We start from the raw sequence: 19,207 nt of genomic DNA, 5'->3' as shown, positions 1-19,207 counted from the left end.
TCAAAATTCAGAGATATTCAGCATATATTTTTTCTATGGATCAAGTTGTCAATTTGGCACTTGAATATGTGGAACTTGTATTTTGGCTTTGATATTTGCCTGCAATCAATTATAATTAATATTTAAGTGTATATTTATCTTAGTTTAAAAACAAATATTGACAATGGATCTCCACAGGCCCGTTGATCCGAATAAGGTTTGTCCTTTACTGAAATATTTTTCTTTATTTATTTTCACAATGATTTTTGAATGCATAAATACTAAATCTAATAAATACTCGAGATGTTTCCATTAGTCGATATTTATTTTTAATGCCATACCAACGAATTGCTTTAAGAAGTTATGTCATTATTAATTTAATTCATGATCCACTGATTTGTATAAAAATTATGAAATTAGGTGTCTTTTTTAATTGGATAATCATTTAATTTACTGTTTTTTATTTGTAGACATTCGATGAGCTGACGTCGGAAGAAAAAATGAGGTAAAAAGCAGTTTATATGCTAAAAAAATCTTTAATTTCAAAACAGTTAATCATATTGTTAATGTCTTATCAAGATTTCACAAAAACAGTGTGAAATGATTAATCAAAATAGGGAGTGTACTTAAGCGAATTTCTCACGAAAACGGCCCTTTATAAATTAGTTATATTTATTATTACAGTAAAACCTCGATGTAACGGACCTTCATTTAACTGACTTCAGATATCGCTCACTCCTTTCAAGAACGTCATAAATAAAAAATCGTCAATTTTCAGTTGTGCATGTTTTCGGAATGCCCAGAAAATGTACTATATCCCAGCAAAAGAGGCATATTTTTATCTTAATGTTTACCCGCTACAGGGCAGAAAGTGTTGTTTTTGCATTTTGAAGAAAAGGTATTGTTTATTTATTTTTCTAAATATACTAAATATTTTTCAAATGGAGAAAAAACCTTCAGGTTTTACCTAAAAAAATCTGTTGCACAGTAAAAAGTTCAATAAGTGGCTTGATATTTATTTTTAATACATTGTATTATATTTTTAAACATTAAAAACGTTCTCCTGGAAAATCAAGTTTTTTGATTTATGACGTTCTTGAAAGGAGTGAGCGATATGACAGACAAAAAATCCGAAAAAAATATATTAACATTCTGTTTGTATTGTACATGCTTAAATTCAAGTCCCGCCGCATATTAACAGTTTTTAGTAGCTATAATAATTACAAATTATGTCTCAAAACTATAAAAGTGCAAACATTTATTACTTTGACAAACTTGATTGCTTTATCAAATCAGGATTATGGGAAACAAGCGCGTTGATATCAAACAGCAACATCACTTCATAACAAGTGTCCAAAGGCAATAAATAGAATTTTGTTTGGGTTTTGATTTGCCGGACGCTTTCAAGTATTTGACATACCAGATTGTGCCGAGTTTCCTCGGCCTTCCACCGCTTCTTTTCCTAACTACATTCGCCTCATTATTTTTTTTACCGTACTTTCCTCACTCATTCTTTCCACACATCCAAACCATCTCAATAGACCTTTCTTGATTTTATCGATAATGCTTATCCTCAGTTGAATTATTTTGTAATTTTTTTGTTATAGATTGGAGCATCAAAAACTCCATGAGCAGCACAAGGGTCACGACGCGATGCACATGGAAATGGTCCTCATATTACTCGGAACGATGTTCATAGCGCAAATACTTCTAGTGGAGTGGAAAAGGCGGCATTATAGATCATATTCCGTTAGTATAGCACCGTTTCTTAATAAAAATGTGTAATCATCTTTTGCCCAACTGAAGAAAGATAGATAAGAATACTTTTTTTTCTAAGAGATGTCAATCTCTGATAATAAACATGCCTTAATTATAATTTATTCTTCTTCTCTACCCTTCTGTCGTACGCTGCTGGATATAGGTTTCTTTAGTATCCTTCTATTATTCACTTTCATATTTGATTTAATATTACCCTGGATCTGAAGCGCAGGGCTGATCACCTTGCCTTCATATAATTAACTATCAAGATAACATTGCATTGATATAATGCAGTGCCCTATCCATCGTTGGGTGTGTATAAGGGTTTTTTTTTTTTGGGGTCAAGGGATCTTGCATCCCTTATGTCACTGCGACCATATTAGGTCCATTGTGACTTCCCTCTGTATTACAGCTCACTGCCAAGACCTACATGAGTCATGTAACTCACGTCCTGTCTTGGTGGTAGGAGCTTCACCTTCTCGGAGTCCAGTAGAGGTCCTCCAAGGATTCGACTTCGTTTGTGAGCGAGTGCGTCACAATTGTAAAGAATGTGGATTGGCGTTTCGCTATCCTCCATAAAAAAACTGCATACTGGGGAGTCATGAAGTGAGATTTTTGTCACGTGTTTCCTCAGTCTGCAGTGTCCTGTCAAGGTCCTGGCTATGATCCTTATTTGTTTTTTGCTAAGCCTTAGAGCTTCTGTGGTGAATTTCCGCGAGTATCCTGTGATCAGTTCCTTTGCGTGTTTCATCCCTGAGCTGTTGGACCAGATTTCTTGGCTCTTGTCCATGGCCCAGTTTTTTAGATTAAACTTGATAGTGCTGAGTGTCAGTCCGCATATGGGTTCAGGGCCCATTGGTGGCCTCTCAGCACCAGTTCTTGCAAGTTTATCGGCAGCCTCGTTGCCCTTGACACCACAATGTCCGGGCACCCAAACCAGCCTTACCGCGTTTCTCTCTCCCAGAAGGTTTAGAGCCTCTATGCATTCATGGGTTAGTTTAGATCTTATCTCAACGGAGCCTAGGGTCTTAAGCGCCGCCTGGCTGTCCGAGAGGATATAGATCTTTTTGTTATAGTATGATCGGTATAGGTTCGTGTGGGCGCACTCCATGATTGCATTGCGCTCATTTCAGCCTGAAAAACAGTGGCGTATTCTCCCAGACAAGTTGATTTTTTCTGTATGGGGTGGACGCCAAAGATTCCAGAGCCTGCCCGACCATCTTTTTTCGATCCATCTCCACTTCGAAAGGTGTAGGGATCATTCTCTCGCCATGTCTCCCTTTCGAGTATATCAGTTGTGAAGTGTTTGACAGAGTTGTGAGTCACATTCATGGTATCTAATGGCATATCCATGATGGGAGCTTTGCGTATAAGGGTTAGAAGAAAGAAGAAAGTGATTACTTACCACCCTAGACTGCCCAGTAAATACCCAAACTTCTATATTATATTCTATATATATATAGGCAAAATAAAGGAATGGGTAAATGATCAAGAGTTAATTTTATGAACATTGTAAAAAAGATTATATTGTTAATTTTTCTCCTTTTTTGTGTGTATATATTAGGTTAAAATGGTTAAAAAACAATAAAAAAATGTATGCAAAAAGAACTCCACCGACAAGACACACAAGGTGGCTTGGTGGGTCTCTGCAAAATAACTTTTTATTTTTATTTTTAAAATATCGCCCACTCCTTTCAAGAACGTCATAAATCAAAATACTTGATTTTTCAGGAGAACATTTTTAAAGTTTAAAAATATAATACAATGTATTAAAATAAATATCAAGCCACTTATTGAACTTTTTACTGTGCAACAGATCTTTTTAGGAAAAACCTGAAGGTTTTTTCTCCATTTGAAAAATATTTAGTATATTTCAAAAAATAGTTAAACAATACCTTTTCTTCAAAATACAAAAACAACACTTTCTGCCCTGTAGCGGGTAAATATTAAGTTAAAAATATGCCGCTTTTGCTGGGATATAGTACATTTTCTGGGCATTCCGAAAGTATGCACAACTTAAAATTGTCGATTTTTGAATTATGACGTTCTTGAAAGGAGTGAGCGATATGTTAAAAATTGTTAAAAAGTGATTTATAAAAAAAAAAAAAAAAAAATTTTTTCTTCATCTATGTTGAGATGTCAAAATGCAAATGGTTAATTATCTTATATTTCCTTCTCCAGTCAGTGACCTTGGTGGGTATGTGGACAATACCCGTCGGATTGAGTCTCAAGAACCAATGGTGGAGATTTATATTCATTTGGCTTTTATTTAGCTGTATAACATCTCTTATTGGGAGAAAAGCGTTGCAGAAACCAATCGATGGAGCCACGCCTAGGTAAGTCAATTTACTAATTATTGTCCGCCTCAGTAGTGTAATGGTCAGCACGCTGGGCTACCGTACTGGAGGTCCCGGGCTCGATTCCCACGGAGGGTCAAATAAATAAAAGTGATTTTGTCACTCTAATATTTATTAAATATTACCTTGGACTGGTACCTGAAGCGGAGGGCTGATCACCTTTCCTTCATGTGTTAATGATCAAGATAACACTGCGTTTATATAATGCAGTGCCCTATGCACCATTGGGGTGTGGATAAGGGTTTGAAATGAAATTGTTATTAATTTTACACATTGTTGTCGGGTGGGATTTTCATCAACCCCGACCCTAATTATACTCTGCCAGTCTGGCGCCCGACCCTCAGTATACAATTTCTGTAAATTGCGAAGCGTTAAATAAATACATACAGTGATTTTTTCACTCTAATATTTATTCAATATTACCCTAGACTGGTACCTAAGGCGGGGAGGGCCGATCACCTTTCCTCCATGTTTTAACAATCAAGATAACACTGCGTTTATATGATGCGGTGCCCTATGCACCATTGGGGTGCGGATAAGGGTTCGAAGAAGAAATAAATACATATTATTAAAGAAAACACTTGTTTTTATACCACTTGAGTTTATTTATGACTACTAGTTTCGGAAGCTAAGCTTCCATCCTCAGGTCTAAATGTACACTAAACATAATTAATATTTAACTGCTCTATAAATAAGCAGAGGGGTAAGTTAGGGGGAGGGGGGGTTAGTCAAGGGGCGGAGTTTGAAAATAAAGGAAAAATGGAAAGCAAAGGTGAAGAATTTTGAAACAAGATTTTGTTTATTAAATTATTATTAGAATTTAGTTTTTTTTGGATTTCTAAATTTTCGAAATAATTCATAATTTGGCCTTTATGTGGTACAAGGTGTAATAATTTTAGTTTATGAGAGTGGGATTAGTGATTTGTATCTATAATGTGATTTGCAAATTCCGAAAAATAATTACAAACAAGACCGCTACGATGTTCTTTAATTCTAATCTTTGAATCTCTCGCAGTTTGGCCTATATATTTTTTATCGCAATCTCTACACGAAATTTCATAAAAAAGTATAAACACAAGCGTTTTCTTCAATAATTTTAACATGTTTTACCACAAAGTAAATGCCAAAACAAAAAGTTAAATAAACACACACACAAATAAATAAATGTGACTAATTTATAAGATTTTTTAAAAATAAATAACCCTCAAAAGTCTCTATTTTAGAAACTTATCTGCAGGAAGGATAGTGAGGATAGGGAAGGTAAATGTGAAAAATACATCACAAACACCCAGACCAATTGAAAATAAATCTTTCTTGAATTCATTTTGCAATTGTCGGGAATCAAACTCCCGATGCCAGTTTCACAGTCGATAACAGCAAATATATAATAATTATCTTAATACCCAATTCTTTTGTTTTTTGTTATGAAATGGTAGTTTTATGATTGTGATTTTTCCCGGGAATTTATCAAACGATTTGATGTGTTATTTAAATATTCAACAAAAAAAAACCTTCTTTACATAAATGAAAAAAAATCATTTAGGTAAGAAAACAAAAGGATGAAAAGACAGGTTAGTTAATTATATTTTTGACAGCTTTGGAAGCTCTAATTTATAGTTACTTTATTGTACGCCATTTTATTTAATTTTGAAAAATCAGTAAGGCATTTATGAGTGATAAATTTTTTTTTTTTCTATTAATCCGCTTAATATTATGTATTTTTATAATTTTCTAGATTAGTTTACAAATGGTTTTACTTTTTATACAAACTGAGTTGTTTCCTCGGAGTACTTGGATACGTCATAATGATGGCAACATTTTTCGGTCTAAATCTTGTTTTCAACTCAAAGCCCCATGTGTGGATGGACTGCGGACTGTTGCTCCTCTTCTACGGGCTTTACTATGGAGTTCTGGGTCGGGATATAGCCGAAATATGCTCAGACAAAATGGCTTCTCACGTAGGGGTAAGTACTTAACTATTTTTATTTAGTTTAACCCTTCCCTTATGATGCTAAAAACTTCCAGCTCCAAACACCGAGGTGCCTGCTGCTGCCTTAACTGATCGGTTCATCGTGTGGGATCTTCCTCTCCCTCTCTTCCCCTCTAGGCTACCAATCACAATCAGTCGTTCCAGTCTATCTCAAAAAATAATATGAAATATATCGCCTTTGTTTCAAGTTATCCAGATTGTTTTATGATGAAATTGTGGCTTCCTTTCCAGTATTATAGAGCCCAGGGTATGCCCACGAGACAGTTAGACCAGAATGTGTGTGCCGTGTGTGGAAACCAGCTCATGGTGGCTGCCGGAGAAGAAGGTATATTAGGTTAGTAATTATTATAATTTTTTAAAGACAGTGCCAACTCCCTAATCCGAATGTAAATCATGCAGTGGGTCATTTGGATTAGAGAATCGATCACATTACTGAGTATTTTAAGAAAAACGAGAGAAAAAAAGTGAATTTCAGTTCATGAAAATGCTCTTTATTTAAACAAATTATCTAGGTTTCTTGAATATTTCCGCAGATACTTTGTGGCACATTTTATAAACTTTATAAAATTAATTAACTTTGGTTTCACCACTTTTTTATTAATACAATTTAACCTACTGGTTTTGACAAGAACCTTGTCATAATCAGGGTTTATTTTAATTCAAAAACATTAAAATACTCTCACGAAAAACTTCCACACACACATGATGACTAGTTTCTTGTCGAAACCGGTAGGTTAAATTGTATTAATAAAAAAAGTGGTGAAAACAAAGTTAATTAATTTTATAAAATTATTTAGGTACTGAATGAATGATTTTCAAACCAAGCATTTTTATTTTATTAATTGATTCGGTCACATTATGGAAATATTGATCCATTGTTAATTTAAGTTTTCTTGGTAATTACCATTATTTTTTAAAATCTATTATGACACGTCTTTCGATGCATTCTGCATCATTTTCAAACACTATATTGGTGTTTGAAAATGTAGCCGGCGAAAATGGTACCGGTGTTTCAAAATGATTCAAAATGCATTTAAACACATGTTACAATAGATTTTAAGAAATACATAGTTGTATTTACCAAGTAAAACTTTTTTTATTTTAACTTGAATAAATTGGATTCTTTTGAACCAATGAACCTAACTAGTGTCCAAGGGCTAATCATTAATCTGTCTCAAAACCACCAATTCCTCAGTGTTGTGGACGACTTCTTCAGCCCAGTTGATGATGGCTATGTTAAAAGCTTTCACGGCTTCAGAAGGTGGCCGTCATTAGAGCACAAAATCGTTCGGATTATAGCGCATTTCGGATTACAGAACGTTCGGATCAGCGAGCTAGGACTGTGCCAAAAATAAAATAGTTAAAAAAATATTGTCTTCACTGTTTTTCATAAAAAGTAATGAAAAAAACAACTGGTAGTGTAGTGGTAAACAAACAATCCACACTACTACTATTACAGCTCTATAAACCATACACAATAAACCATATGACGTCATAAAATGTTCGATGATGGAAATTTGATGATGTATGCAAACGCACGTTTTTCGTTTTGTTCAAATATCTAAAGTTTAAACCTTAATATCTCCCTTAGTTCTCTACAGATTTCAATAAGAATGCTATCGATAGTCTTGTGATTTTTCATATTAATTTATTAGCCAATAAACCAACATCGTGACAAAAATCTATTGGTATGTATATTTTTATCAAATGATTCCAGAAAACACGTTCAAACTTTCTTGCGGCCATGTGTTTCATGAATTCTGCATAAGAGGATGGTGTATAGTTGGAAAGAAACAAACCTGTCCATACTGCAAGGAGAAGGTTGATCTCAAGAGAATGTTCAACAATCCGTATCCTTTTCAATCGGCATCTAAACATATTTGTTACCTAACCATCATGCCACTTCCGCAGGGGTAAGAAGAAAGGATAAAACGCCACAGCTTTGGAAATATTCCTTGTCTCTTCCATATTCGTACATTTCCTCATACATACTCGCCGATTATTCCTAGAAATATAAACAAAAAAAATATATATATAAAATAAATTACGTCCAGTTTTCAGGCGTTATCTACATCGAATTTTTTAAATGAATTTAGCTCCTAAAACGCTAACTACTTAATTTTGACAAAGAATAAAGTTTAAAAACGATTTAATACATTATTTTACCGTGTAATTATTTTTGTCCGCCTCTGTAGTCAGCACGCTCGGCTACCATTCTAGAGGTCCCGGGTTCGATTCCCAGGGGGGGTCAAATAAATATAAGTGATTTTTTCACTGTAATATTTATTCAATATTACCCTGGACTGGTACCTGAAGCGGAGGGCTGATCACCTTTCCTTCATGTGTTAACGATCAAGTTAACACTGTGAAGCAGTGCCCTATGCACCATTGAGGTGCGGATAAGGGTTTTATTATTATTTAAATGTATAATACTAGTTTAGAATTTGAGATAAAACCGTTAATTAATAATTAAAAATACATTTATATTATCCACTGACACTTCGTGATGGAATTGCATTTTTAATATATTATTAGATTAAAACCAATATTTTTAGCTTTTCCACTTTATTTTAATTTGACCAGCGACCGGGTTTCGTCGTTACCGACATCATCAGACTGTCCAGTCTGATGATGTCGGTAACGACGAAACCCGGTCGATGGTCAAATTAAAATAAAGTGGAAAAGCTAAAAATATTGGTTTTAATCTAATAATATATTAAAAATAAAACTACGTTGAAAATATCTTCTAAGCTCTCTCCTGTAAAGTAACCAATTTGCAGATATTTTACGTAGGGGCCGTCGATATAATGATCGCTTGACGTATCATAGTATTTGACACCTCTAATTTGGACACACTCAAAATGTTGTAAATATTTTCCTTGATTAAAAATGATCAGATGGGAGCGCCCCCACGTCCTGTACGGACAGCTGCTAGACTGGATCCGCCTGCTGGTGGCTTGGCAGCCCCTGATCCTGTGCTTGGTGCAGGGCATCAACTGGGCCCTGGGGCTCGAATGAGTCCATCCAAGAAACTAGTCCTCGCCAGACTGAAGCAACTTGCTTGGCAAGGTAACCTAGTCCTTATCAAGCGATTTGCCTGTGGCAACATGTGTTCTGTATATTGTACACATTGGCTCTTTTGTGTCACATTCCGAATTCCCGTAAATTTATAAAAATGCTCAAACAAATTTTATCTCAGGACTGTCTATCCTGTTTTTTGTGTCATTTAATATTTTTCTTTTAGTTGCAAGCATATGTTTTAGTTCACTAGATGTTATTGGCATCGTCTGCTCTATAGTATAATGGTCAGCACGCTCGGCGACCGTACTGGAGGTCCCGAGTTTGAATCCCAGGGGGGGTAAAATAAATATGAGTGATTTTTTTACTGCAATATTTATTCAAAATTACCCTGGACGGGTACCTAAAGCGGAGGGCTGAGTATTTTTCCTTCATGTGTTAATGATCAAGATAACACTGCGTTTATATGGTGCAGTGCCCTATGCACCATTGGGTGCGGATAAGGGTTTGAATGAAAATAAAAGACATATTGCTTAAAGGTTGAGTTAAAACATAAAAACCCTTGTCATATTGCCGATAATTGCTACAACTAATTTATTTCACTAGCAACACTGACAGTAAATGTCAAATTCCTTTTTTTTTCATTATTGTTCAAAAATATTTCATAACCATTGAAGAGGATCAAGTGTTTGTAATGGAGTTAACATTTATAAGTTAATAAATTGAAAACATGTTCAAAATTATAAACATTTGATCTTCCATAAAATTAAAATTAAAAAAATCTGACAGGTATAGGATTTTTACTAATGAATATCTCATATAAAATCTTCTATAAATTGCAATTTCGATTAAAACCTGCTTTGATAAATTAAGATTATTCAAAAAGAAAATGTAGACGATTTAATGGAAAACAGTGAGTGCAGTGCAGAAAAAAGAAAAAGCGCCAATCGTTCTGTGCCTTTAAAATTTAGACCCTCCTATCAGTGCTGCCAACTGTAGTATTGCCAGATGTGGCATGCATATTGGGTAGGCCCACACCATGAGTTTTTGATGACAGTCAACATAGTGGTAGATTTGATTTTTGAAATTTATTTGTGATGAAGAATGTGGCACAAAATTGTCCAAAAGACCAATTCATACAGAAAGTTATTTTTAATAGTTACTGTAGTAATCAACGTACTTAATTATAATTTAAGATCTGGGAATATAGTGCAATAAATGTCATCGCTTTGGAAACCTCTTAATTCATTGTGAAACCATTCCGTCATGAATATTATTAAAATAAAATAAACACTTAGTTATTGATACCAAAATAAAGTTAATGTAATAAGCTACATTCCAAAGTAGGTGAATTTTAAGATAGTCTCTAAATATTTGTATAATACAAGTAAATATTTCTAACCATTTTTTAAAAAAAAAGTCAGGAATTAATAATGATAAATGAACAGTAATAATTAATTATTGATTTTTCAAACTCTCTAATAAATTTATTATCAGTATTTAAAGCAAAGCATTTTTTTTGGCAAAGCACCCAAAATTAAGTGATACTTGAACCCACCAATAGAAAAGTACCATAGACAAGCAAATAGCAATTTCTGTTAGTGGTACCTAAGTACTTGTGTATTTTGTCTTTGGAAATGTTCAACATAACGAATCATTGAATCAGTCGCCATATTGAAAATATATATTTGTCCCTGTCTTGTTTTGTCTTGCGCATGGGATAAAGAGTAACAATTTTTTTTTTTTTTTTAAATTGATTTGAAATGGGTGACAGCAGGATTTCTTTTTTTTATCTTTAAATTTTTATCATTTTTTCATACTATAGTGCATATTGTATATCCATGCACAAGCTATGCCGATGTGGGATTTTCTTTTATTTATATTTTAAATATAAAATTAAATTAGTGCAAACACCATAAAATATATAGACAAAATAATAATAAATTAATTAATACAAAGGGTAAAGATCTGCCCTATACCATTTTATCTATGGAACTTCTCATTACAACACTGTTAATTTTAACAGGATCACAGAATGTGTCCATGCATTTTTATGATGCTGGCTACAAAGTGAGGGGTCAAGCACTCTAACATTGTAATGTCTAGCTACATCATACGAAGTTGTCTTTCGAGGATCCGAATTCTGTAATGATTTAAAATGTCCTAATTTATAGAATTTCTATACTTCTTCTTCTTTAGTTAGGACTATGTTTTATTATTCTCTGAGTCCGCTCCTGGGAGGTGGAAGACCAGCTGTCTTTCCATCGTTTAGGTGGTCTTCCTGGAGGTCTGCTACCTCTTATGCTGCTGTCTACTGCTATTCTCACCACTCGATCCGAACTTGCTCTTGTAAGAACAAGTTCAAACTGTACTTTTGTAAGAACACATGTCGCTCACTCCTTTCAACAACGTCATATCAAAAAACTTGATTTTTCAGGAGATCGTTTTTAAAGTTTAAAAATATAACATATTTTAAAGTTTAAATATCAAGCCACTTATTGAACTTTTTAATGTGCAACAGATCTTTTTAGGTAAAACCTGAATGTTTTTTCTCCATTTGAAAAATATTTAGTATATTTAAAAAAATAATTAAAAAAATACGTTTTCTTCAAAATGCAAAAACAACACTTTCTGCCCTGTAGCGGGTAAATATTAAGTTAATATGCCGCTTTTGCTGGGATATAGTACATTTTCTGGGCATTCCGAAAACATGCACAACTGAAAATTGAGAGATTTATATTATCCACTGACACTTCGTGATGGAATTGCATTTTTAATTTATTATTAGATTAAAACCAATATTTTTAGCTTTTCCACTTTTTTATTTGACCAGCGACCGGGTTTCGTCGTTACCGACATCATCAGACTGGTCGACCAGTCTGATGATGTCGGTAACGACGAAACCCGGTCGCTGGTCAAATAAAAAAGTGGAAAAGCTAAAAATATTGGTTTTAATCTAATAATAAATTGAAAATTGACAGTTTTTGATATATAACGTTGTTGAAAGGAGTGAGCGATATTTTTTTTTTTTTTTTTTTTTTTAATATTAAAATTATCACTTTTGAATGGCCGACTTCATGACGGAAACGGTTTACATGTTATGGCACTATCCACAATTTAAGTTTTCTTTGAAGTTGATACTTGGGAATGATTTGGATTTAGTCAATTTGTAAATACATATTTCTAGAAGTGGTTTTATAAAATTTTGTAGGAATTGGTCTGTAGTTAGTTAATCTATTACGAAATGTATTATAAGGTATGGACTGATGGTCTATGTAAATATTTTAATTATAATTGTGACTATCTGATATTTGAGCTCTCACGTTGCCTATGTAGGTATTGCATTTTATATATAACATACTTTACGGACTATAAGACACACTTTATTCTTTAAAAAATTGCCTTTAAAATTCAGGTAGGTATTATAGTCCGCCTCCGTAGTGTAATGGTCAGCACGCTCGGCTACCGTTCTGGAGGTCCCGGTTTCGATTCCCAAGGGGGGTAAAATAAATATAAGTGATTTTTTCACTGTCATATTTATTCAATATTACCCTGGCATGGCACCTGAAGCGGAGGGCTGATCACCTTTCCTTCATGTGTAAACCATCAAGATAACACTGCGTTTATATGACGCAGTGCCCTATGCACCATGGGGTGCGGATAAGGGTTTTATTATATTATTATTATTATACTCCTTTTTTTTTAAAGGAATAATCCGCAAATCCTCTACTTTTAGAGGCTTGTCTGCAGGTTGGATAGTAAGGGTATAGAAGAGAAATGTGAAAAATACATTACAAATACCTAGAGCAATTGAAAATATATAATTCTTTGAATTTATTTTGCAATTAGCGGAAATCGAACCCGCGACTCTAGTTAAGCAGTCGAACGTCTACTCAACTACGCCATGTGGCCTGTATATTAATATAAAAATGTTTACTGTTTGATTTATAATATCAGTCAGTCTTAAAAATGACCATATACTTAGGAAACCTACCTCCATCTGGTAACACTGTTGTGATGGGGATCTTACAATAAAAATGTAATCCACTACACAACACCACATGTGCTCTTGTAGTACACAAAAATACACTACAATTGTGTTATGTGACGTTTTCTGAGGCGAACATACCCCACTCCAACAGGATCCATGAGAGCCACAAAATTATTTTTTAAAACAATTTTTTAGCCTTGTTTTACAATCTAATAATAAATGGTGGAACTGTGTTTTTTTTCAAATTAAAGTGTGTCTTATAGTCCGTTAACTAAAGTTCATTCTGCTGTTTTAATTTTCTGATTGTACAAATTTGTTTGCAATTGAATAGATTAGCTATTTTTAAAAAATGGGGGAAATTGAAGAGTAAAAAAAATGCATAATAAAACCCTGGTCGAATTCTGGTATCTGGAATATTTTTATTTATTGCTTTGACAGTTATATTGTTGAATTCTATATAGGCCAGCTGTTAGGTAATCTAAAATTGAAATATTTAATACAGCAGTGTTTCTTTCGTAAACCTGTAACTTAAAAAAAAAATGATGTAAAACATAAGCATCAGGTTGTTACATCTGAAATGTCAGATTTTGTAGGAGTCAAATAAAACTCAAAATATACTTTTAAGTATGGTTTTTTTTCATGTAACGCGGTGGAATGGCGCTAATATGCAAAGGCAAATCGCCGCAAGTTAAAAACAGTAGTTTTGAGATAAACGAGTTTATAGTTAACTTAAAATGATGCTTTTTGCCAAAACATCTATCAAATACAATTTTGCGGCTATTTGGATAGTAAATATCTCGGTAAAGGAAAGAGATAGAGCAAAATCTGTGACTGTATATGATAGAGGCTAGTTATAAGAATGCTCTGAGCCGTGTTAAGCCAAACAGCTGCAACTTGAGTTACGGCTAGTTGCCTTTACACATTAGGGCGTTCCGGCACATTTTTCATGGATATATACATATTTTTTATTAAATTTTCAAAATTAATAAGATGAAACAATGTTTGCACTTACGTAATTATAATCTGTATTTATATAATTCGTCAAATTGATAGGAAAAGTTGCTTTAAATTTATTTAAATGATATTTAAATATAATTTATTTTAGTAAAAAGCTTCACATGAAGTGAGCTCTAGGACCTTTTTTTAACATAAATATTATTTGTTCGTGGATAAATTTCTCAGGTTGGCACTGCTACATTCATTCCTTTTTTAAATTGAAAAAAAGAACTTGCAAATATCGCAAATGAATTAGCACTGCTAGTAAATACGTCTCTAAACAATAACTGCGCATTTACAATTGACAAAAAATGTAACATTTGAGGTGACAATGTGATATATTCTTTTTTTAAATCACAATAAACAAAATCTAAATACGTAGATGGTGATGACAGCTTGTATGAAATTAAAGTCAGCTCTTCTTCTTGATTGACCACTCTTGTAAGATGTTATTGGTCTCATTGCAAACATTTAAATATTTTAAGTGGTATTACACAAAGTGAATGATGAATGATAAGGAGAGAGTTATATTACCATACCACAAATACAAAATATCATGGTATTTCGTTTGGTCAGACTAGTACCTCTTATATCGCTGCAAATCTTTTTTGCGTGTTCATTCAGAGCAAAATTTGTTAGTTTACTTTTCTTAATTTTTTTCTATCTTTTTTTTTTCACTATTTCATTATTCCAAAATAAAAGGGTATTTTTCATACTTAAAAAAAAAACCTTTAAACTGTAGTCCATTCCAATATCTTCTACCATAGATTTTAGAAAAATATTTATCCATCTTTTTGCTTTGAAATCTTTGCTACATTAACATTTATATAAATTAAAAAAATTATAGAGTTTGGTTTTTAAATGTCAAATGTTTGCTTATGTAATTTTTATAAACAGCTAAGATTATCAAGTCGATATAATAGCTAGCCTTAATATGAGTAAAATACATAGAAATTGTTACAATATAGAAGAAAATTCGCATTAATCCTTTGCAAGTGGGTTATCTGCAAAGCAGATACCTACAGATCCACACAGAATGTATGATTATGTTTACAATTCTCTTCTATATTGTGCTAATTTCTATGGATCTCATCATAGACAATTACATATTGTTTAAAGGTGTTGCCATTATGTGTTCAAAACCTTTATTCCTTATATTCATTATATACGGGAAAAATAATATATTTATTATCTCACGCATTGAATAGATTGATGGCAACATTAGCAATTGTTTGGACGTCTACGATTTGCAGCTCTCCAGCGCAAACGAGATATGAAATGTAATAAATCTGCAAAGCGGCACCTAGCGGCCTGTCTATAATGTCGCCAGGCTGGCGATTCTCACTATATCCATGGTCCGCGAATTCTTGAAATAGAATTGTCAGTTTGCAATTCTGAAAATTCCGGACAGTCAAATATATGCACACCCAGAAACAGTGCGCCTTATACAAAACCTAGAAAATATTTAAAGATGTAGTTGAATTTAGAGTGTTTTCCTATGTTTATATATATAAATATAAATATAAATATATATTTAAATATATATATATATATATATATATATATATATATATATATATATATATATATATATATATATATATAAATTTAAATATATATTGTATATATATATATATATATATATATATATATATATATATATATATATATATATATATATATATATATATATATATATATAAAATTGTATATATATATATATATATATAATATATATACAATTTTTATTTTTTGTTCAAAGTATGTGTGAAAAAATGTGATAAATATGTGTGAAATTTATTTTAGAGAGCATATATTTATTTCTCATTTAATTTAATTTCTTAGCACAAATCATTAGTAATATTCAATAAAATTAAAAGCTCTTTCTGTCAAATACTGTTTATCTAAATTCCTATACTTTTCAAGTTTTCTTCTTCTTTTTCTTGCGACAGTGTTTAAAGATATCAGTAGCAGTCATTTAGCAAACATTGTTTACAATCTTTTGTATGATAAAATGCCAGGTTTATTAGAATTTTGTATGACATAAATAAATAAGAAGCTACTCTGAATGTCTTGAAATCAGTTTTGAAAACAAGTTTAGGAGCATTTGTTGTAATGGTAACATTTTAGTAAACCAAATGCTGATTTTGTGCCTTAACTAATCTCCAACTAACCTTATATAAGAGTAATAGCTATGTTTATAGTATATTAATGAGTGTAGGTACCTTGAAACATATTAAGCTATTTGAGATCATAGATGAACAAAATTACTCGCTTGATATTAAGTTTGGTTATGTTCCATTTGCGGTTTCAGAGCTGTCAATTTTGTTTGAAAAATACGACTTGTAGTGACATCTGTAGACTTCTTCAAGTAGTTTGTTAAGGTTTGTATCTGCAATACCAACTTAACAATTAAATTTTTCATAAAACACCATTTTGGCAAAATCAATAATCAAAGATATAATACTAAACCCAGTATTCATTTTACCACATTTGGTTGTTTACATTTTCATTCATAATACTAGTTCATTTTTGGTTAATATATAATAATGTGAAAAAAAGTAAAATAATGTAAGTGTTTAAAAAAACTCACTGCTCTGTGAAAAGTTTAGTTTGAAAAACTCACTCCCCGTATATTTGTTTGCAAACACTCAATTTTACTGGTCGAATTTGAATAATAATTTAATTCAAGATTTTAATTGATATCTCGACACTGATATTGAGATGAAAATATGGAAGTCTGGGCATTTACAGCTGCTTGTCATTTACTAGTTTAGGTGATCCCTTCACACACTTGTGCACTTTATACATTTGTGAACAAAAATTTGAACACACTCAGAAATATTACTGTTTTCAATATGTATTATTGTTTATGGTTTCTCTCAAAAGCAAAAACTTTTCACCAACAAATCCACTGTGTTCAGTGGCGTGCATGGAGTGTTTAATCAGGGTTGTGTAAGGATAAAGCATAGTAGGCACTGGTTGTGTTTCTATATGAAACGTGAGTAATCCAGGGTAGGCACTGCTTTTCTGCCTATATAAAATGCACGCCTCTGACTGGTATACACACAAAATTCTTAACCCAAAAAATGCACTTTTTATTACTTGACTGAATTATATTAATTTTAATGGCAATTCTTTTTAACATCAAAGATTAGTACCACCTAATAATATTAAAAACATACAAAACTTATACTTATAAGGAAGATTACTGTATATTGTGTTTACAAAATTTCTTGAATGTGTTATTTTTAATTTTGTTATGTTGTTGTAAATGTGAAATGTTTGCCAAGTGAGTGAAATAAAATAAGATTTTAATAAACCACCTCCTAGATTTATTCCATACTTTTCATAACCCGTGAATTAACCTGATAACCGTGTTTCAAGTCAGTGGTGACATTTGTCATTTAGTAATGTCGCAATTGAGCAACGCGGTGGTGTCCCTCAATTGTGACATTGTTATTATTTGAGACACTTATTTTTAGAGGTAAGGAATGGGTAACTGTGATGTATGCTGTACCAGCGGCCTCCTGGCCTCACCCAACTGACAGCCGCCCTCCACTGGGGCATGCACAGCAGTGGCGGACCTACCCTAGAAGCCCAAAAGCCCGGGTTGCCTAACAACTCCAACAATGATTAAAAATACATGATTAATGTATGCCTGTTTTTAAATTATCGCGCGCTTTTTCGTACTACCCGAGATAGCCGAGTGTAAACATTCGGCTTTCGCCCTGTCTGTTGCAGGTGCAGGCGATACAAGATTAGCCATCTCGCTCGCTCTCATTGGCTTCAATTTGGGCTTCTGCTTCCAGCAAAACGCATAGTTGATTTGGTTTAAAAACATAACTTTAAACCGTACAATGTAGGTACCTATATGGCATTTTGTATTGAGTTTGGAAGCCAGCTTCGGTAGCGTGAACATAGGTACAAGAAAATAGCTACAATTCGCAATATTTGTAACGAACGTATTTCATTATTGTTATCTGTTTACTTATCTGTCAGATGCTTATCAACTAGTTTTATGCCTTTGTAGAGTTCATAAATATAAAATATAAAAGATAATCCATAATTAAATACGGTAATTGTAGGAATTATTAAGATTTGAATAAGTTTTCGCATTATTTTCGTTCTTCGCTACGTTTTTAGTAAGCACATTTTTGTTTGAACGTCATAATGAATTCGGATACGGCCGATGTCGTTTGTGCTGTTTTATTTATTTATAAAAGTGGTTGAAGGAATTAATTTATAATGGAAAGGTGAGCGCATTGAATTTTATTAAAAAAAAAGAAATGATTACATCTCAAGGTCTCAAAGACCTACTCCTGATTTAAAAATATCACAACTGTTACATAAAAGGAAGTTTAATCAGTCGATATACAAAACTCGTTGGATTAGAAACGTATTGAAATATATTATTAGATTAAACCCAATATTTTTAGCTTTTCCACTTTATTTTTATTTGACCAGCGACCGGGTTACCGACATTTTATTACCGTTACCGACATCATCAGACTGGTACTGTCGATGTCGATGTACTGATGATGTCGGTAACGACGAAACCCGGTCACTTGTCAAATAAAAATAAAGTGGAAAAGCTAAAAATATTGGTTTTAATCTAATAATATATTAAAATGCAATTCCATCACGAAGTGCCAGTGGATAATATAAATCTATTAGAAACGTATTTTACTGCAGTCAACATTTTCTTTATTTCAATGTGATGGCTATTCCATACAAAAATTACATCTTTGCATTTTTTACACTCATTACAATACATTGTTTATCTTTATATTGTTTTTTTTTTAAATAAAGTTTTGTACTGAATTTCGTGGTTGAACTGCATTTTATAGAATAAAATAACAACTATGAAATTTTTTCCACTTGAATTTTATTTGACCAGCAACCGGGTTTCGTCATAACTGACACCACCAGTCCGATGATGTCGGTTACGACGAAACCCGGTTGCTGATCAAATAAAATTAGTGTGAAGAAAAATTACATAGTCGCTATTTTATTCTGGCTACGCTTGGATGGCTTGACTCTGGCCAATATCTGTACCCGACAGATTCTCCAGTTCTTTAGACACGTTGTGCGTGGCAACGAGGATAGCCTGGAACG

General features: G+C 32.8%; 1 protein-coding gene across 6 annotated transcripts; it reads left to right on the top strand.

Annotated features, from left to right (window-relative positions):
* Nucleotides 1-47: 47 nt before the first annotated feature.
* LOC148309505 (E3 ubiquitin ligase Rnf121) lies at nucleotides 48-17,658 on the top strand. 6 transcript variants are annotated; one of them, XR_015837518.1, is made up of 9 exons: nucleotides 48-196; nucleotides 450-484; nucleotides 1,587-1,728; nucleotides 3,919-4,073; nucleotides 5,830-6,058; nucleotides 6,316-6,418; nucleotides 7,802-7,934; nucleotides 8,982-9,153; nucleotides 17,575-17,658. XR_015837518.1 is itself a non-coding variant. In XM_088259974.1 (8 exons), exons 1-8 carry the CDS (start codon nucleotides 164-166, stop codon nucleotides 9,100-9,102), a joined length of 942 nt encoding a protein of 313 aa, XP_088116100.1. In that variant the 5' UTR covers nucleotides 48-163; the 3' UTR covers nucleotides 9,103-10,838. The 6 variants fall into 6 exon arrangements, 2 of the variants coding, with proteins under 2 accessions (XP_088116100.1, XP_088116099.1); XR_015837519.1 differs by lacking the exon at nucleotides 17,575-17,658 and adding an exon at nucleotides 15,298-15,578 and having other exon boundaries at nucleotides 6,316-6,409; XR_015837517.1 differs by lacking the exon at nucleotides 17,575-17,658 and adding an exon at nucleotides 15,343-15,578.
* Nucleotides 17,659-19,207: the final 1,549 nt, after the last annotated feature.

This window comes from Brachycentrus maculatus, unplaced genomic scaffold (genome assembly GCF_059751285.1).
Source record: "Brachycentrus maculatus isolate JH-2025_06_01 unplaced genomic scaffold, ASM5975128v1 h1tg000122l, whole genome shotgun sequence".
Taxonomy (NCBI): domain Eukaryota; kingdom Metazoa; phylum Arthropoda; class Insecta; order Trichoptera; family Brachycentridae; genus Brachycentrus; species Brachycentrus maculatus.
This window is presented reverse-complemented; position numbering and strand designations above follow the sequence as displayed.